This window comes from Trichechus manatus, unplaced genomic scaffold (genome assembly GCF_000243295.1).
Source record: "Trichechus manatus latirostris isolate Lorelei unplaced genomic scaffold, TriManLat1.0 scaffold00178, whole genome shotgun sequence".
NCBI lineage: Eukaryota > Metazoa > Chordata > Mammalia > Sirenia > Trichechidae > Trichechus > Trichechus manatus.
Window position 1 is genome coordinate 2,118,522 of NW_004444114.1, and position 21,930 is coordinate 2,140,451.

The 21,930-nt window shown below is 37.2% G+C and overlaps 1 protein-coding gene across 3 annotated transcripts in view; it reads right to left on the reverse strand.

Annotated features, from left to right (window-relative positions):
• Window positions 1–21,930, reverse strand: part of BMPR1B (bone morphogenetic protein receptor type 1B) — a 216,741-nt gene that overhangs the window by 30,793 nt on the left and 164,018 nt on the right. For all 3 annotated transcript variants that reach the window (XM_012558628.1, XM_004387006.1, XM_004387007.1), the window contains 4 exons: window positions 21,059–21,161; window positions 20,479–20,581; window positions 6,085–6,181; window positions 4,838–4,976 (listed from right to left, as the gene is read on the reverse strand). In XM_012558628.1, coding sequence (XP_012414082.1) covers window positions 4,838–4,976; window positions 6,085–6,181; window positions 20,479–20,581; window positions 21,059–21,161 — 442 coding nt within the window. The remainder of the gene's footprint in view (window positions 1–4,837; window positions 4,977–6,084; window positions 6,182–20,478; window positions 20,582–21,058; window positions 21,162–21,930) is intronic.

Genomic DNA, 21,930 nt, shown 5'->3' on the forward strand with positions numbered 1-21,930 from the left:
CTTCATACTCTGTTCCTTTATAAGGTCAGATAAATAGGGTATAAATAACAGTAGTAAAATAGTTACTATTCATTGAATACATACTATATGTTAAATAACATGCTAGGCATCCATTTCTCTCTCCTCTGTATGCGTGCATACATGTGTGTATACATGTGTGTGTGTATATGTGTTATTTCCTGTATTGATATTAATATATATGGAGTCCCTGAGTGGTGCAAATGGTTAGCACACTCGGCTGCTAACTGAAAGGATGAAGGTTGAAGTCAATACAGATGCACCTCAGAAGAAAAGGCAGGTGATCTATTTTTAAAAAATCAGCCACTGAAATCCCTATGAAGTACAGTTCTACTCTGACACACATGTGGTTGCAATGAGTCCGAGTCAACTCAACAGAGAGCTAGTAAGTTTAGGCAGGTAGGTTCGTAGGTAGGTAGGAGACAGGTAGACAGACAGGCAGACAGACAGAGATGATAGACAAATGATAGCATCAGATGATAGATGAATAGATGGACAGATAGATAATAAATACAGCACATCAGATATAGACAGGTATATACACATATACAGGAGCCCCGGTGGCATAGTGTTTAAAGTGCTTGGCTGGTAAATGAAAGGTCAGCGGTTCAAACCCACTAGCCACTCCTTGGGAGAAAGATGTGGCTGAAAGATTTATAGCCTTGGAAACCTTATGGAGCAGTTCTACTCTGTCACAGGGTCACTATAGTAGAAATTGACTTGACAGCAATAGCTTTGTTTTTTTTTTTTTTTTTGTTTACAGATACATACACCAACATATCACTATCTTAGAATGGTGTAATATTCCTTTCTTTTGAGGAAGGAAAAAAATGGATATTCTACTATAAATGAGAAAGTCCAAAATTAAAGGACAGATATAAAGTCATTTGGTAAACACTAGGTTTAAGCATACATTTATATATAAAGTTGCTCTTGTGTTAACAAAATAAATAAATAAATATTAAAGTGAGATATTCGCTCATGTAATAATACATGGAGAGACTACTGCACACTTCTGCATTGTTTATCTTAGAAATCAAATCTTAAAATCAGATCTGAAATCTGAAATATTCCATCTTTTTCTTTTTTTACCAAAGCTACCACACTGGGTTTTATAGAGTCTTCCTTCCCACAAGCACTTGGTTCACATATCACAATTGTTAAAGCACAGATTCTGGAGCAGATCACCTGAGTTCCAATCCTGGCTTCTCCATGCACTAGCTACTTGATCTCTCTGGGTCTACGTTCCCTGGGTGTAATATGGGGATATACTTCTAGTACTACCTCACAGGGTTACTATGAGCATTAAATGAGATCATCTTTGAAAAGTCTGAGAAAAGTGTCTGACCAGGAGTGGAACCTAGGTAATCTGACTCGAAAATCTGTATTTTCACCCATTATATAATGTGATCCAAATGATATTTTTTGTATCTAGACTATAGAAATAAGTACTGGTGGTTCAGTGGTAGAACTCTCCCCCTCCATGTGGGAGACCAGGGTTTGATTCCTGGCCAATGCACTTCAGGCATAGCCACCACCCAGCCATTAGTGGAGGTTTGTATGTCGCTATGATGCTGAACAGGTTTCAGAGGAGCTTCCAGACTAAGGTGGACTAGGAAGAAAGGCCCGGCGATCTACTTCTAAAAATCAGCCAAGGAAAACCCAATGGATCACAATGGCCCAACCAGTAACAGATCATGGGAAGAGCACAGGACTGAGGAGTGTTTCGTTTCATTGTGCGTGGAGTTGCCATGAATCAGGGCAGCTAACAACAACAACAAGAACGAGATTACAGAAACAAGGTAGCTTTTCCAAAGATATTAAAACTAGGAGCTAGAAGTTCTTAAAACAATTATTATCCTCTCTATGGGTCAGACAGCAAGACTGGGGATACAAATTGAATAAAATGTAGTCCCAACCTTAAAGAAATCATGTCCTAAACTTAAACAGGTCAAAAGACACAGACATACTAATCCCAATTACAAATTTAAAATGCTATTTCAGTAGTAACAGAAAAATGTTATGATAGCTTAAAAATGGGCAAAGGATATGAACAGCCATTTCACCACAGAAAATATTCAAATGGCCAACCAGCACATTTTTCATGAAATGCTCAAAGTCATTAGCCATTACCCATTGCCGTTGTGTTGATTCTGACTCATAGTGACCCTACAGGACTGAGTAGAACTGCCCCATAGGGTTTCCAAGGCTGCAAATCCTTACGGAAGCAGATTGCCACGTTTCTCCCGTGAAGCAGCTGGTGGCTTCAAACTACCAACCTTTTGGTTAGCAGCTAAGCACTTAACTACTGTGCCACCAGGGCTCCTTTTCATTAGCCATTAACCAAAAACCAAACCCATTGCCACTAAGTTGATTCTGACTCACAGTGATCCTACAGGACACAGTAGGACTCCCCCATAAGGTTTCCAAGGAGTGGCTGGTAGATTCCAACTGCTGACCTTTTGGTTAGCAGCCAAACACTTAACCACTGGGCCACCAGGGAGATGCAAATCAAAACCAAATGAGATACCATCTCACCCTCATTAGAAGAGCAATGATTTAAAAAAAAAAAAAAAGAGGTGAAGGGGAACTTTAGGTGTTGGCAAGGCTGTGGAAAAACAAGAACCCTCATCCATTGCTGGTGGGAATGTAAAATGGTATAGCCACTGTGGAAAACAGTTTAGTGACTCCCATCATATGACCCGGCAACTCCACTCTTAGGTATACATCCACGAGACCTGAAAGCAGCAATGGGAACAGGCACATACACACCAGTATCCACTGCAGCACTATTCACAATAGCCAAAAGCTGGAAATAACCAAAATGTCCATAATCAGATGAATGAATAAACAAAATGTGGTATACACATACAATGAAATATTACTCAGCCATAAAGAGAAATAAAGTCCTAATGCATGCTACAACATAGATGAACCCTAGAAAACATGCTAAGCAAAACAAGTCAGCCCCTAAAGGACAAATATTGTTATGATCTCATTTATATGAAATAAGCAAAAGTTAGTAGTAGTTACCAGGAGTGGGGGAAAGGGGGAAAGAGGGAGTTTTTGCTTAGGGTACATTGGGTTTGTGGTAATAGTGGTGGAATAATTTGGAAGAGGATGGTGAGAATGGTTGCACAACCTGAACAATGTAATAACATCATTAAATTATACATGCAGAAATTGTTAGGAAAAAAAATGTTATGACAGCTGAAAAAGGGACTGGCTCAGTCGGGGTAACTGGGATGTTAGCACAGAAGTAAAATGTGAGCTAGGCCTTCAGGGATATGTCAAAGGAACACTCCATAAAGAAACTGCACTGGCAAAGATATGGACTTTAAAAACATAAGTTGTACTTAAGAAACAATTACTTCAGGGTGATTCTAGAGCTCAAGAAGGAGGTAAAGGAGAGGTGGGAGGAGAGGTTGGGCAGACAGTGTGGGTTTACACACCATGCATGCCAAGTGAAGAAAGAGAAGCCATAGTATTATTGGGTATGAGAATGCTTTTATCCATGGAAGTAACATGATAAACCCATTGCCGTCAGGTCTATTGCAATTCATAACAGCACAATAGAACAGAGTAAAACTGCCCCATATGGTTTCCAAGGCTGTAAATCTTTAAGGAAGCAGACTGCCACATCTTTCTCCCATGGAGCAGCTGATGGGTTCAAGCTACCAACCTTTCGATTAGCAGCCGAGTGATTTAACCACTGCGCAACCAGAGCACCTACATAATAACATCAAAGATTTTAGAGACATAACTCTGCAGAAATGAGAAAGATGGGTTGGAAGGGGGGAAACACGGAAATTAGTTTCAATTCTAAGAGCATGAGCATCTGATTCATTAACATCAAAGGAGATTTTATTATGTGTAATTTTCTTTTTTTTAATGTACCATACTATAGAGATTTTAAAATACAATAATCGTATTTGCTACATATTAATTTGATAATAAGAATGTTTACCAAAAATTAAAAAAGAAAAAGAAAAAAACTCTTAAGTAGCATCAGTTTGCTCATAATAACTCATTACACATTGCTTTCTGCCTGGTCTAAAAAATGTTACTTTTAGTACTAAATAAAAGGTCAGCAAAGGAATCAAGTACATAAGATATACAAAGTCAGAACCATAAAATAAAGATTAGGAAAATCAATCTTAAAGAGTTTATTAAAGAAAATATTTATTTCTCATTAAAAATGCTGTTTACATTCTACGTCCCAATAATTTTTTTTTGGGGGGGGGAGCGGGGGGGCATGGTCTATAAACATACCAAACACTTTTCTGATTAAAGCAAGTGCCTTGAATTAGGCATATAATTTTTCAAGGCTGACAGTTTTGACTGTCAGAAAATTAAACCTCTCCTAAATGGAAAAGCCAGGACTTCACCCTGAAACATAAACCCACAGCTGAAATACAGCCTTTTTCCTTTGCAGAAACACTCAGATCCCAGTTGGTTTTAATACTTTTGACTTCAAAAGCCAGGCCAAAGTGCAGTAACGCAATCCTTACCGAAAACAGAGGGAAAATGGTTCCATGTTTAATGATTTTTAATCAGCTCTTTATCAGAATGGCTGAGGGTCTGGATTGTACCCATACACTTACATTAAAAACAATCACCTTACCTCCCTACTCCCCCAACCTCATATGTAAAAATGTTATCAGAAAGCCTTGCATCTGAGATCTGACGTCCAACTGTCTGCACGGAGCTTCTTCCCTGTCCAGTGCCCTGTTTGTTTCAGTAAAAAGACACCTTGTATTTCCTGACGTTTCCTTTCAGAGGCTATTTCCTTTAAATTCAAGCTATGTTCTTCTCCTACCAGCAGAGGGAGCCCTGATCCGCTTCCTGAGCTTTGCGACTGTTCAATTAAGTCTCTCAAGGATTCTCCAGGAGGAATGTATGTCTCGTCCTGTTCTAGCCCAATGCTGTACCGGGGTCTGGTTTCTTGTCTTTTATACCTAAAGATGGAAAAAAGAAAATAATTTTAGTCAGTGGAACGCAGTGATAGGTATAAAACACTGCAGATAAAATAGTAATCATAGCAGATTTTATTTTAGCACAGAAATACAAGATTACATGCTTAGATATTTGCTACTCTCAGATATGGTTTCCAAAAAAAAAAAAAAAATTACCATTATTTTGCCAACCTATATTTTTTAGCTGAACTACATCTTTTTACTCAGTCTCAACCATCTACAATTTGTCTTTTCTATTCCTTTAAATCGCATATATCCAAGCGGACTGCATTTTGTTAGTGTTTTTATACAATTCTAGTATTCATTCCCTAAAATCTTTACCTTTAAAGCTCTTAATCCATTAAAGATGCAAATTTTTTATTTACAAAGGACATTAAAGTTAACTCTCTCCTGTAAGGTAATATATAAGGAAATAACACATAACGAAATAAAATTAAACTTTTTTGTCAATAATTGCAATATCTTCCATGAGAAATAAACTTATTTGAATCAACTAATCTACCCATTTGAAGAGCAGTATTAGAAACATAAATGAGTATTAAATTGTTCGAAAAGCAAAGGATGAGTTTAAAAGGTCCTCAATATTTCACAAACTAGGAAATACGTTGTTAGGTGACAAAAAATAATTTGTAACCAGCATACTTCACAATGGTCATGTATAACTGAACTGATTTTTAAAATAATTTATCTACAAATTATCTTTACAATCTTTCAATACTGGGGGAAATTTTTAGCGCAGGAAATAAGGAATTACTAGAGTTAAGTTCAACAGAGCTGTTACTCTGCTTAGAAGCAAACTTTAGTGGCAACCACCTTCAATTCCCTAACTACCCTAAATTCCCTAGGGATGAAATTTATCTGTGTGGTTTTAATGTCTGAGGCAGAAATGAGATACATATCCATTTACAACTTCACTGGGGTAAATATCTGTCAATAGTTAACGGATGTTTTCCATTAAATATAAAATCTAATTGGGTTAAAGAAAGCTGTGGTGAAAAACATCGCCGGGCAAACGCAGGTAGAATATATAAAGACGTATAAGGAAGATACCTCAGACTCAAGACTCTACATCTACATGTTAGAAACTTACCTGAAGTAACAGAACACAATGATAAAGACCAAGAGCAAACTACACACAGTCACAGAAATCAGTAAGGCCTTGTGGTGTACAGGTCCATCAACAAAGTCTGAAATTAGAAAGAAAGTAAAGGGAGTCATAATACGGAGAATATTCATTTAAAAGCTAGGAAGCACCTCTTTCCTAAAAGTACTTGCTAAGATGCAAAAGGCAAGATGCAGGCAAGATGCAAAAGGTACTTGTAACATGCTATTTGATAAGGGGGGAGAAAAAGATACACTCATAATTAAACAGTTTGACCGGCGTGAATCATCATTCCACTAGGCACCTGTTTCAAAGCACTTGTTAAAGGGCATGTATTTCTTCCTCTCTGGAACGGACAGGCTTGACAACTGACAAAACCACAGAATATGAAAAATGTAAATGATCTAAACCAAACTAGTTGGCGTCAAGTTGATTCTGACTCACTGCAACCCCGTGTGTTGCAGAATAGAACTGTGCATAGGGTTTTTAATGGCTGTGGCTTTTCGAAAGAAGATCACCAGGCCTTTCTTTGGAGGTGCCTCTGGTGGCTTTAAATCACTACCTTTTGGTTAGTAGCCAACAGCTTTACCATTTGAACCACCCAAGAACCTGTAAATGAACTTCTGCCCCCAAAATATAAGTAAGCAGCTCATCTCTATTCTATACCCTACTATGGGCTCATAAGCACTTCTGTGTGGTTTCTGGAGCACTCTTTATCACAAATTTGGCTTAAAAACAAATCTATGTACACAGCATACAGAAAAGAAAGTCATCGTATGATGGAGAAAAGGAGCAGGAGTCCTCAAATGTTCCCAAATCTACGACATAAGAGTGTGAATCATTTAAACAAAGAGGCCCTTTAAAAGTATGCAAATCAATTTTTCATAAATAGAATGATATTTGAAAGAATGAACATGTTTTCTAGTTAAAGAATCATTTGTGATACTTTTATAGAACAAATTATGAAATATTTTTCATTTTGGTCTAACCCCAACCAAAAAACAAAACTATTGTCATTGAGTCAATTCTAACTCATAGATACCCTACAGAATGGAGCAGAACTGCCCCATAGGGCTTCCAACGCTGTAAATCTTTAAGGAAGGAGCATGATTCCTCAAGCTTTATGTAAATAAGAACCGCTTGGAGAGCTATATACACATGCAAATTTACTGACTTCAACCTCAGAGATTTTCATTCAAAGTATTTTATTTTTTAACAATCATCCAAGATAATCTTTTATGCAGGTGGTTTTGGAATATTATTTGAGAAAACTGACATAAAACCAGGTGCACCTTTATTCTACCCAACCCAAAAGCCCACTGCTGTCTACTGGATTTCAACTCACAGTGACCCTGTAGGAAAGAGTAGAACTGCCTCATAGGGTTTCCAAGCTGTAAATCTTTACAGAAGCAGACTGCACATCTTCTCCCATGAAGCAGCTGGTGGGTTCGAACCTCTGACCTTCCAGTTAGCAGCTGAGCCTTTAACCACTGTGCTACCAGGGCTCCTTGAATTATTCCAGCATCAGCACCTTTCCTATTAAGGTAACCATATACTCTTGAGAAAGTGATCACTATTATTTAATTTCAAAGGGTATTTACTGTAACTTAGGACTTTGGTTACTATGAACAAAAGGTTTTCCAACCATGCTTCATAGTCATATACAAGGACTTCTAAGCATATTGGCTGGGAACCTTATCCCATTCATCATAATTTTTTTTTTCATTCAAAAGTATTATATGTTCCATGAAGAAAATCTAGGAAGCACCAACCTACTAAAATAAAATAAATAAAATCTCTACCACCTCACTATTCAGAAAAGTGACTACGTACTAACATTTTAGTGTATGCATTTTGTATATCATCTCAATAAGTAAAATTGTTCATGAGCAAAATATTTCCAAAAAATAGCATAATAATATATATTGATTTATAACTAGATTGTTTTCACATAATATTGTTTTAAGAGCTCAGCTGCTAACCAAAAGGTTGACAGTTAAAATCCACCAGCCACTCCTTGGAAACCCTATGGGGCAATTCTACTCTGACCTACAGGTTCGCTATAAGTTGGAATTGACTTGATGGAAACAGGTTTGGTTTTTTTTTTCCTTCGTTTTTTCCAAAACAATAAATATTTTTTGCAACATGATTTTTAAAGGCTACATCTGCTCCCGTAAAGATTACAGCCTTGGAAACCCTATGGGGCAGTTCTACTCTGTCCTATAGGGTCACTATGAGTTGGAATCAACTCCACAGCAACAGGTTTGGTTTTGGTACAATATTATGCATAGGTATATCTGAATTACATAGCCATTCCTGTGGCTATATTGTTGCATATTTAGGAGATTTCCAAGATTTTGCTATAATAAATAATACTGTAATGAATACTCTTACAAATGTTATCTTTTCAAACATCAATGATTATTTCCTTAAGCTTCATTCCTAGAAGTAGAATTATTAGTTCAAAGAATATATATATATATAAAGGTTTTTCATACATATTATCAAATTATCCTTTAAAAGATTGCAATAGTTTCTTTTTCACCATCAATAGGAACATATGTTTCATTTACTTTGAGATAATTTCAGCCTTACAGAAAAACTGTAAGGATAAAGAACTCCATACGCCCTTCATCCAGATTTCCCATTGTTAACACTTTACCAAATTTGTTTTATAATACTATCTATCCACATGCAAACACACACACATATACATATATATATATATGTTCATCATCAAAAAGAACATTTCAAGATCTATCCTGAAGTGCAACGATGTCAGTGATAATATCCATACACCTACAAGGAAGACCAGTTAACACAATTATGATGCAAATTTATGTAGCAACCACTAATGCCAAAGATGAAGAAACTGAAGATTTTTACCCACTTCTAAAGTCTGAAATAGATCAAACATGTAACCAAGATGCATTGATAATTACTGGTGATTGGAATGTGAAACTTGGAAACGAAGGATCAGTAGTGTGAAAATATGGCCTTAGTGATAGAAACTACGTCAGACAGCACAAGATAGAATTTTACAAGACCAATGATTTATACATTCCAAATACCTTTTTTCAACAATATAAATGGCGACTATAAACGTGGACCTCACAAGATAGAATACACAGGAATAAAACAGACTGCATCTGTGGAAACAGACAATGGAGTTCAGTATCATCAGTCAGAAAAAAGGCCAGGAGCCGACTGCTGAACAGATCATCAATTGCTCATACGCAAGTTCAAGATGAAGCTAAAGAAAATTAAAATAAGTCGACGAGAAGCAAATTATGACCTTGAGTATATCCTACCTGAATTTAGAAAGCATTCCAAGAATAGATTTGACATATTGAACGGTAATGACCAAAGACCAGATGAGTTGTGGGATGACATCAAGGACATCATACATGAAGAAAGCAAAAGGTCATTAAAATAACAAGAAAGAAAAGACCAAAATAGATGTCAGAACAGACTTTGAAACTTGCTCTTGAACATAAAGCAGCTAAAGTGAACGGAAGAAATGATGACGTAAAAGAGCTGAACAGAAGATTTCAAAGGACAGCTCAAGAAGACAACGTAAAGCATTATAATGAAATGTGCAAAGACCTGGAGTTAGAAAACCAAAAGGGAAGAACATGCTCAGCATTTCTCAAGCTGAAAGAACTGGAGAAAAAATTCAAGCCTCGAGTTACAATATGGAAGGATTCTGTGGGCTAAATATTGAATGATGCAGGTAGCATGAAAAGATGGAAGGAATACAGAGTCATTGTACCAAAAAAGAATTGATTGACATTCAACCATTTCAGGAGGTAGCATATGATCAAGAACCGACGGTACTGAAGGAAGAAGTCCAAGCTGCACTGAAGGCATTGGGGAGAAACAAGGCTCCAGGAATTGACAGAATACCAACTGAGATGTTTCAACAAACACAGGCAATGCTGGAAGTGCTCATTCATCTATGCCAAGAAATTTGGAAGGGAGCTACCTGGCCAACCCACTGAAGAGATCCATATTTGTGCTCATTCCAAAGAAAGATGATCCAACAGCATGCGGAAATTACTGAACCACATCATTAGTATCACACACAAGTAAAATTTTGCTGAAGATAATTAAAAACCAGTTGCAGCAGTATATTAACAGGGAACTACCAGAAATTCAGACTGGATTAAGAAGAGAGTATGGAACGAGCAATATCATTGCTGATGTCAGATGAATCTTGCCTGAAAGCAGAGAATATCAGAAAGATGTTTACCTGTGTTTTATTGACTATGCAAAGGCATTCAACTGTGTGGATCATAATAAATTATAGATAACATTGTGAAAAATGGGACTTCCAGAACACTTAATTGTGCTCATGGGGAACCTGTGGAGCCCTGGTGGTACAGTGGTTAAGAGCTATGACTGCTAACCAAAAGGTCGGCAGTTTAAATCCACCAGCTACTCCTTGGAAACCCTATGGGGCAATTGTACTCTGTCCTATAGGGTCTCTATGAGTCACAACAGACTCAACAGCAACAGGTTTTTTTGGCGGAACCTGTATAGACCAAGAGGCAGTCATTTGAACAGAACAAGTGGATACTGCATGGTTTAAGATCAGAAAAGGGGTGCGCCCGGGTTATATCCTTTCACCATACTTTTTCAATCTGTATGCTGACCAAATAATCCGAGAAGCTGGACTATATAAAGAAGAACATGGCATCAGGATTAGAGGAAGACTCATTAACAACCTGTGACATACAGTTGACACAACTTTGACTGCTGAAAGCCAAGACAACTTGAAGTACTTACTGATGAAGATCAAACACCACAGCCTTCAGAATGGATTACACCTCAACATAAAGAAAACAAAAATCCTCACAACTGGAACAATAAGCAACATCATGATAAATGGAGAAAAGACTGAAGTTGTCAAGGATTTCATTTTACTTGGATCCACAATCAATGGCCATGGAAGCGGCAGTCAGGAAATCAAATGACATACTGCATTGGGCAAATCTGCTGCAAATGACCTCTTTAAGGTGTGAAAGAGTAAAGACGTCACTTTGAGGAATAAGGTGTGCCTGACCCAAGTGATGGCGTTTTCAATTGCTTCATATGCATGGGAAAACTGGACAATGACTAAGAAAGACAGGAGAATTGATGGCTTTGCATTATGGTGTTAGTGAAGAATACTGAATATACTGTTGACTACCAGAAGAACGAACAAATATGTCTTGGAAGAAGTACAGTCAGAATGCTGCTTACAAAGCAGAGATGGCAAGGCTTTGTCTCACATACTTTGGACATGTTATCAGGAGGGACCAGCCCCTGGAGAAGTACATCATGCTTGGTAAAGTAGAGGGTCAGGGAAAAAGAGGAAGACCCTCAATGAGACAGACTGACAAAGTGGCTGCAACAATGAGCTCAAACACAGCAATTACTGTGAGGATGGTGCAGGACTGGGCAGCGTCCCATTCTGTTGTATACAGGGTCACTACTGAGTCGGAACCAACTTGACGGGACTTAACAACATGTATACATCTATATTTATTTCTTTACATACATGCATTATTTTTTAACGATTTGAAGTTGCAGGCATAATGCCCCTACTTGTAAATACTTCAGAGCACATTTACTAAGAACAAATTCATCTTCTTACATAATGATAATACAATTACCAAGATCAGGAAATCAGCAGGAATATATAGATTGAAAATAAATCTTAATTGGAAATATTTCAGAGACAGTTTGGATTATTTATTCTAAACTAAAATCCTTATACTAGTTTCTTGTTCAAACCTTATCATGGTCAATGCTGTGATTTACTCGTCAATGTAAAATATATATATTCCACAACTATTTATAATCTCCACTACTTGAAAAATATTAATGGGAGTTTTCTGTATCTGAAAAGATTAAATGAGAGAACATTAAAAACAAACAGTTTTGTATTAACAAATTCAGAAACCTTGCTGATGGTCTTGGAAAAAGCAATTCATGAACTTGACCACTACACCATGTGTCCAAAAAGCTGTTCAGGCTTTAATACAAACAGGAATTATATATAATTATCCACATGTATGAAAAGTGTTGCTTGGTAAAGTTTGAAAGTGATTTGTTGGCTCCTAAAATTAAGCAGGCTAAAACTGTATATGATGAAGTATCTTAGTAAACTTATTCCTCCATCCCTCCCCCTTCCTTAGGTTATATGCTAAGTTAACAATAAAACAAGGTCATCACAAGACCTTAGCCAATGATAGCGCACCTGGTGGCACAACAGTTAAGCTCTTGGCGGCTAACAAAAGGTTGGTAGAGCAAACCCACTCAGCAGCTCTGCTGTAGAAAGAACTGGTGATCTGTTTCCATAATGACTACAGCCAAGAAAATCCTATGGGGCATTCCACTCTGTCACATGGAGTCACTATGAGTCAAAAATCAACTCAGTGGCACCCGACAACAACAATGAAACTGCAATTCAATGTTTTTATACATATAGAAAAAATCAGTTCCAGTTCAGTTGATTCCAACTCATGGCAACCCCACGTGTGTCAGAGAGTAGAACTGTGCTCCATAGGGTATTCAATGGATGATTTCTTGGAAGTAGATCTCCAGGCCTTTCTTGGGCCTCAGGGTAGACTTGAACCTCCAACCTTTTGGTTAGCAGTCAAGTGCTTACACTGCTTGTACCACCCAAGGACTCCTAAAACCAAACCAGTTGCCAATGAGGAATTTATTCCCACTCATGGCAACCCCATGGTTTTATACATATATTGTCATACAAGCACCATTATACATATACATGCAAATATTGTTGCTGGAAATATTAGCTTAAAATGCATTTCCGATTTTAAGGGTAACAAAAGTAAAACGCCCAAATTTGCACAAATCCAAAGAGAATGCTAGATATTCCATTAAGACTAGAATATAAAATACTTTTTCATTCCAGTGATGTATTTTACTAACCTCTCAGTCTTACCACCTTTTACTTTCCATGTAAATGCTAACTACACCCTGAATTGCAAGAACTCTATATTTCTAACTCATCTTATTATTTCTGACGTATGAGGACAATAAGAGCAGACAGTCTCTGAGGGATTCTTTCCTTTAGATGAAGCATTTTTTTTTTCAGGCAAGTATTTCCTCCCCATTTTCCTTTTCTTTAACCCAATAACCCTATTCCCTGCAACCTCATCCACTGCCTCCTTGTCTTCTGTCATGAAGAGGTGATCCTTATCAATAAACCTTTTGTTTCTGTTGGTCACACTGGTCATGTTTTAATCTGCCATTACCTGTGCTCAGAGCACTAACAATGTAAACATTCAAGCCACCGCTAGGGCCTTGGAAAGGTAACCCTTCCAGATGCCTATCAGGAAAACAGCAGAGCCTGCTGTTCTTTCCAGGTCACAGATTTCTACCTGTGCTTTCAGTCCAGCTGCTCAGGGAGGTAGAACTGAGAATTCCCCCGGGAAGTCTGGATCACTCTGAGAGGCCAGTAATGAGAGGACTCATGAGTGGTTTCCTAATAAAACAGCATTCTGTCACTGCCTATCTTCTCTCTGGTAATTAAGTGGTTTGTAACTACTTAAAATGCCAGGACTATAAGGTCAGAAGATGGTTAATAATTTCCATAAGAAATAGAAGAAAAAGTTATATAGCTAGAAATAATCTTGGAAATACCACTTGTCCAAAGACCTGTTCATATGTGCTCTCAGTGTTATAATCATGGATAGATCATAAATTATCTTTTTATTAATATAGCACAAAGTACAGTGAAACCTGTGAGAGCCAAACTCAACGAGACTGTCTTGTTTTTCCAGGTCTCACAAGTTTTCTGCCTTGGACAGGGTGCTGTCTTTCCCTTTTCTATCGCTATTAGTGGAAGACATTTGAGCTCTCCTTCTCTGACAGGTTTCCGCTTTACACAGGTACTGGCTTTCGCAGGTTTTACTGTATCTGAAAATCGTATTCTTTTGTCAGACGTTTTTAATTAACTCATATAATTAATTTACTTTCCTCAGCTATTGGGATTCCCTTACAGTAACCTCTAGAAATAAATTCTCCATAAAAACAAAGACACAATATTCTAGTCTTTTCCCTGACTAAAAATATTTAGGATTATATTTCCTTATAACAAAGAAGGTTAAAACAAAGTTTTCATATTGATGTAATTGTGTTCAATGAGAAAGAGAAAGACTAATTACCTCTAAATTCCTTACATTTCTCTCACATACAAATTTACGCTGAAATTCTAAAACAGGAACTGAATAATTTCACAAATGTTAGAACTACAGACTCATGTACTAGCTTATATTACTATGAGCATAATATATGTCTCAGAAGGAAAATTCTGGCACTAATCTTTGCATGTAGAAGGTCAGCGAAAAACAGCAAGACCCTCAACGAGATGGACTGACACAGTGGCTGCAACAATGGGCTCAAGCATAACAACTGAGAGGATAGACCAGGACCAGGCAGTGTTTCGTTCTGTTGTACACAGGATCACTATGAGTTGGAACCGACTTGATGACACCTAACAACAATCCTTGCATGCTGGACATTATCATATATTTAATCTGTCTGTGTTGTGGAGAATATAGGAGATGTTTCACTGGTTAAATATCTATTACCTGTAGAGTTGAATTCAAAATTAATCTGTAATCTCTAAGGGACAACATTTGAACACAAATCTGTAAACTATTATGAATATATTTTTTAAATTGAGTAAGAAAAGAAATTTTTAACTTCAGAAATCTTCTATTATAATTTGTCTTAAAGTACATGAAATTATATTTCAAAACAGAATGTTATTTCTGATATACTTTCTATGAAAGAAGTATAGTATACATGAATAATTCCCATATTTAAATATATGAGTAATAATTCCCATATTTAAACATTTAAATATCTTATACATGAGTAATATTTCCCATACTGAAAGATTTAAATATTATACATATGAGTAATAATTCCCATATTTAAACACTTAAATATCACATATATGAGTAATAATTCTCATATTTAAACATTCTACTTAAAAAGTTATGTAAATTTTATTTTATCTTGTGAAAGTCAAATCAGAGTATCCCATTTCATTTTCTTCTGGTCATTTCATTTTAACTCCAATCTATCACTTATTTAAGTGCTTAGTGACAAAAATTAGAGAAAGTGACAATACGTAATTTTGGAAGGAAAAAAAAAAAACTCTCATCAAATTCTCCTGCCTACCCTACATTTCAAGAGCGCATTTTTCTCACAATATCTTGATCAAAAACAAATCTCATCAAATTCTCCTGCCCACCCCACATTTCAAGAGGACATTTTCCACATAGTATCTTGGTCAAACGTCTGATGCTGTGATTCTCTGCACACATCACTCCGCTGACCACACCAGTGCCCCTTCATCACTAACTCTGCAGGCCAGCAGCCAGACTCCACAGCACCACGACTCCTCTCTAGAAACCTCCACATTTAAACACGCACGTCTCTTCCTACTCTTTGGACAAGCTGCAGTGTTACTGGGCTCCCCAGAATCATATTTTGTTGCTTGCAATGAAGGTGTTGCATTTGCTCTAATTACTTTTCATATTTCCTCCTTAAGAAAGAGAACGAATGTGATCCCCAAGGTATTCTGGTTTGCTGATGCTGCAATGGAATAAGCAGGGAAAACAGAAAACTAATATTTATAAAAGAATGTAAGCTGCATTCTGGTCACCCTTCAGCTTTTTTTCTTTTTAAACTATTTTATTTTATAGACAAATAAAATCTCATGGACACAAATATACATTGATAAATACTTGCTGAATGTGATTGTTTATCTCTAATTTCCTGCTAAATGCATCTAAGTTTAAAAAAAAAAAATATGAAGAAGAAGGAAACAAAAAGCCTTGTCTCCAAAAAAACCCTGGATAGAAAAGGTGGTTTGGTTTTGGTAGGTATTTATATCTACACTTAGTACTCTGATTTCTAATAACAGGATCTCACCTAAGCCTGTTATTACTTAGTACCTTCTAACACAGATGATTTCTGATAAGGTTAATCACTTAACTTTTTTGGAAAAGGAATTATTTAAGACGAACAATCACAATAACAAAATGGTGAGCTGGATTTTTCAGCTTCCTAGTCTTTTAAATAACAATTTCTGCTTTATAATAATTTGATATATAGGGCATTGCCCAGTACATTGGTTCACAAAGTGTGATTGCCGGGCCAGCAACACTGGCCTCATATGGGAACTCCTAACAAATGTGAATTATTGGGGCCCACCCAGATCCACTGAATCAGAAGCTCTGAGTAAAGCCCAGCAATCTGTATTTTAACAAGCCTTTCAGGTGATTCAAGGAACCCTGGTGGTGTAATGGTTACAGTGCTCACCCGCTAACCAAAAGGTCAGTGGTTCGAACCCACCAGTGCCTGCTCCAGTAAAGACTACAGCCTAGGAAACCCTAGGGGGGCTATTCTACTCTGTCCTATAGGGTACCAATGAGTGGGAATTGACTCGATGGCATACAACAGCCCGGTGATTCTGATACACTTGAAGTTTGAGAACCACAGGCCTAGTACACAACTGAAACTTCATAAATATTAAATTAGAGGGAAGAAGGGAGGAAGAAATAAAGGGAGGCAGGAAAGAACAAACACCATATTCTCAGAATAGAAAGTAATACGTATCTGAGAAAATTCTAAGTATGCAACGAGATATACAAAAGTCTTTAAAGCAGCCATACTAATTATTTATTAGTATGCAAAATGGCTAGCTATTATTTATTTTGGGTTTTCTGACTTTAAATACGAAAAGCAGTTGAGAATGTCAATCAGAGCTTTCCAAAGACAATTTAACGAGATAACCAACTCCACCACTTTAGCTGTGTAATCCTAGCACAGAACTTAACCTCACTATTCCTCAGCTTTCATGTCTGTAAAATGAGGATAATAGTACCTCCCTCACAGGGTTGTTATGCTGATTAAACGAGTTAGTGTATGTAAATTATGTAGAAAAGGGCCATGGTAAGCTCTCCCTTCACATTAGCAAACATCACTATTATGATAATTTCCATTGACCTTAGATCAGAAAATAGAGGAGTCTTTGATCTGGGCCCATACCTTTAGAGGGCCCTGCTCTAGTCCCCTCCAACCATGCCCTTGTCACTGAGCAAGGGGTCTGTAAGACCAAGGGAACGGGTCTGCTAGAGTCTGTCCCATCCCATTTCCCATTTAAACTACTCACCAGTGTCCAGAACTCTGGAATTCTTTGCCTAAATGGCCCTGTGCATGTGTCCAGGGATTGTGAGGCTCTCTTTCCCATGCCTGACCTCCCAAGAGTGGACTAGGCAGCTGGTGTCTGTACCCCAATACCTGAGGGGTTGCCCAGAGGTGACCAAGGGGCAGCTGTGGCAAGGGGGGTGGGGAGGGTATGAACCTGACAGCTGGGGTGTCCATATGCATGCATGAGAGACCACTCACAGTGCTGGACAAAACTGGGAATGAGTCTCTCCCCGTCACTCACACCCCTATGTCAGAGTAAACAAGTGCAAGAGTTCAAGCATCTTAAATACCAAGCTGATGTTTCCTGTCATTATGAAAGTACATTTAAGTTAGGTTGATAAAACATATTTTATTTACCAGTCTGCTACATTGATTTATGAGTTTTAATACTTAGGCAAATGGTATGTGGACTTTCACTTGTACTACTGCCCCAGGCCCACAGAAGTTAGGGCTTGGCCTCTGTATGAACAAAGACAGCTAAAATTAAAAATATCAACAGAAGATGGTCACATGTGTCTTCGATATCATCCCTGCTCTTTATTTTTGGTACTTATACATACATACATATATCCAATATGGTTGCAACGCAAATGTTTCTTATCAAGGTATTACTGATCTTCAGTAAATGTATATAGTACACTTCCAGTGAGAACACTATAGATACATATAGGATAAAGAAAGAAAAAGTAGCAGCTCTGTGGCTCTGTGGTACAGCTATGTCAAAATGCCAGTGTTCTCAGACCACAGTCTGCAGTGACTTTCACTGCCTCAAAAGGGTGAGGTAGAATCTGCAGAGACCTTGCCGAGGCACTACTTAGAATCCTCAGGGCTCAAAGCTTTAAACTCTAAAGCCACTTAACTCCATCCAAACCTACCACGTGTATAATCCTCAGTATAACGCACCAGCCCCTCCTGCATCTCATTCCCATACTGCACTGAACCAAGTACTTGTCTTTGCATTTGTGCCCATCTTTTCAAATGCTTTTCACTCTGTCTTGTGGAGACTTTTTATATTACTTTACAAAGATTCTACAAACAGGGAATCCTCCCTTAATCTTCTTGATCCTAACTAGAATCTGGCTCCATCTAGAGGACAGTACGTGCATTGCAGCACTTGAGAGTCAGAATTTTCCTAAACCCCAGTGCTACTTCTAAGACATGACTTTCACTTGTGTGCAAAAAAAAAAAAAAAAAAAAAACTCCTTCACCGTGAAGGGAGAGATTCTAAAATCTGGCACTTCTACCTCCATTTTAAATTACTCCTTTCTCTCCACCATCCCTCCCCACATCACAAGCCCTACACCAGTGCTATTCAAACTGTTGTCCACGGACTATCTACTTTCTTATCTGGTCCTCGAAGGCATAACTATAAAAATTGAGAGTAAACATTTAAAACTTCCACAGATATGTGACATTAGTGGACTTCTCTTTAAACACTGCGTTGCCGAACTCACGTGGTGAGAGACAAGTGGCGCTAGCTATGTGCACTAAGTTATATGCCAGCACCACACTGAGGTCCTTTCCTACAGAAAGTCCTTCCAAATTTTAATGTGCACATGAATTACTTTGGAAATCATGTTAAAAATATAGGTTCCAAAAAAGAAAAAGTGCAGGTTCAGTAAATTTGGGCTGAGGCCCAAGATTCTGCATTTCTAATGCATTCGTAAGTGATACTGATGCTGCGGGTCCATAGACATATTTCAAATAGAAATGCTTTAGACAATCTAGTTACAAAGTTTTCCCCAATCAGCCATGTTCTTTCATATGCCGGCATGTTGCAAATGTTTCTCAAATACTACAAACCAAACCTTTGCACATACTAGTGCCTCTGTTCAGAAGGATTGCTACTCACAATCTGTGTAACCTAGGAAAAGTTAATTAACTTCTCTGTGCTGCAATTTCTGGATCTTTAAACTGGCAATAACAATCATAAGCATCTCAGGGTTATTGTAAGGCTCAAACAGGTAACTTCACATAATAACACAGTGCTTGGCTCATGTTAGCTATTTTTATTTTTTAATTTTTATTTCTATCTTATCAACTTAGCAAACTCCTATTTATCCTTAAAATTTCACTTCAAGTATCACCTCTATAAAGTTTTCTTGATAACCTCCTACCCCAGAAAGAGCTGGCCACTCACTCTTTTGTGTCCTTAATATGCTTTATAAATCTAATTCTATTATTGAGATATTCATGACCAAATATCATTTAATTATTTACAAGTTTCTCACATTTCAGTGTGAATGTCTCAAGAGCAAGAACATTCTTCATTAATTTTTGTATCCATTACACCTAGCACATAACCTGGCAAAAAACAAACAGGAAAAAAGCAACAATGTGTGTGACTTTTTTATCTGAATTTTGAATAATCAATCATACATAACTTTCTAGGTTATAGCAGGAACGAATGTTGTAATATGTTATCATCAAAATCATGAAACACCATTATAGTTTGTAGGGAAGATTTTCTATCCCCAAAAAATAAAATCAATCATGAAGAATCACTTTAAATCACTGCTATAAGCCTTAGGACTCTATGACAATTACAAATCCTTATTTTTGTGGTGGGAGCAAGGAGGAGAAAAGGAAACATGAGCGTTGTTTTTAACTAAAAGTCTTTTTTTTAGTGAACAACACTTAAATGTATAAGTTTTAGCAATATATTGATAAAAGAATTGACTGAAAAGTAGTTACTCCAGCACAGATAAAAGAAAATGTCATACAGCAAATAATCTTTGATTCAGTCCTTTATAACGTTTTAATTTTTAAAATGAATGCTGCAAAATGGTAGCTTTTGAGTAAAGTACAACTTCTAAATAACCTTCAGAGGTAAGCCTGAAACACTGTCTCCCTGCCCTACTCTCCTGCTACACATTACAAGCTCTAGGAATTGCAGTCTTCTGAAGGGAAGTGGGGAGCAGTTAACAGTAATAAGAATTATAAGCGTGAAGCCATGTATGACTATTTTCCCAACTGTTTCCAACAACAGTTCCATTATGCCACCTTGCTTCAGTCCTCTCCTCCAGCTGTGGAAAATGGTACAGACAGATTAATTTGAAATAGAGAGACTGACTCTCGTTTTTATTTTCATTACGCCTACAGCTGTTCTAGCCAGGAGACCTTCCTCGCCTTACGCCTTACCTCTGTTTTTCAGTGGAGGGAGTGTAGGGTGCAAATCTTTATTACATTCGTTCCGTTCTGTGCAGCATTCAATTGATCTTCTCTGATGAGGAATGGGAGTGTCCTATAATAGAATCAAAACAGCTTTTAGTGGGTTTCCTCTACATTTCAAAGTCACATAATCTAAACTTTAAGAAGTTCGCACTATTTGGAAAACTCACTTAAAATACTGATAATTTTACTCACAGATCTCGAAAATGTTTTCAATTAGGTAATTTATTTCAAATTATTATGTATTATCTTACTGCAACTTTTGCATTTCAACAAAATTACTACTATATTTGACTTACTGCAATTAGCAAAACTGGAATTTGAGCAAGATGATCTAAGGGATCATTCAGGAAGAAGTTAACAGAAAATTTAAAAGAATACTTGATTTTACAATAAAGGGAGAATTGGGCCAATGAGAATTTTCAAATTATTTTCCAAATGACTAAAAAAGACTAGCCAAGAGAAACAACAGCCATATTTTGCTTCCAATTTGACTGTCTGAACTCTAGCCAATGGGGGGAAAAAACTGAAATCAAGTTATCTTTCTTACCCGACACTGAAAATCTGAGCCTTCTAGTCCTAGACATCCAGAAGTGACCACAGGCATCCCAGAATCATCTTCTTCTATCATTGTGAAACAGTATCCGTCTGTGCTAAAGACCAAATAGGCAAGGTAAGTATGTGTGTGTGTGTGCGCGCGCGCGCACGCGCGCACACATCTGTCTCTAGAGGAAAAGGAAATGAATGTTTATCATTTGTTACACTACAAACAGAAGAAACTCAATGATCACTGCAGTTTACAATCTGTTAAGAGGATCCCAAATCTCCCTTTTGTGAGAGTGCATTTAATTGTCAAAAAGATACATACTTCTTAAAACCAAACAATAGTTCAGCTTAAGTAGTAAAGAATGTCCACCTTGAGTATTGTGCTCTTTTAAGAACTATCTATATGGTAACAAAATGAGAACAGAAATTCAAAAGATTAGACAGAAAACTTGGTGGGTAGTAAGTTTATGTTAATGCTGGAGGAATAATTTGGAAAAGGAGGGTGAGAATGGTTGGACAACTTGAAGAATGCAATCAGTGTCACTGAATTGTACAAATGCAGAAATTGTTTAATTGGTATATGTTCTGCTGTGCATATTCTCAACAACAACAAATAAAATAAACTTTTTAAAAAAGATGGATAATAATATATTCTCTGTCCTGAAACTGGATAGAAAAAGGATCCAAGATTTGCATACATGATATACCATGAACTGCCATCAGTAACCATATTTACCAATTACTGAACATCTATTTTGGCACTTCATGAGTATCCTGTTCACAAATCCAGACAAACAAGTCTGTGACAAAACTAGTTCTACTCTCATCTTCTATGTGAGGAAACTTAGGCACAGAGAGCTTGAGTAATTTCTAAAA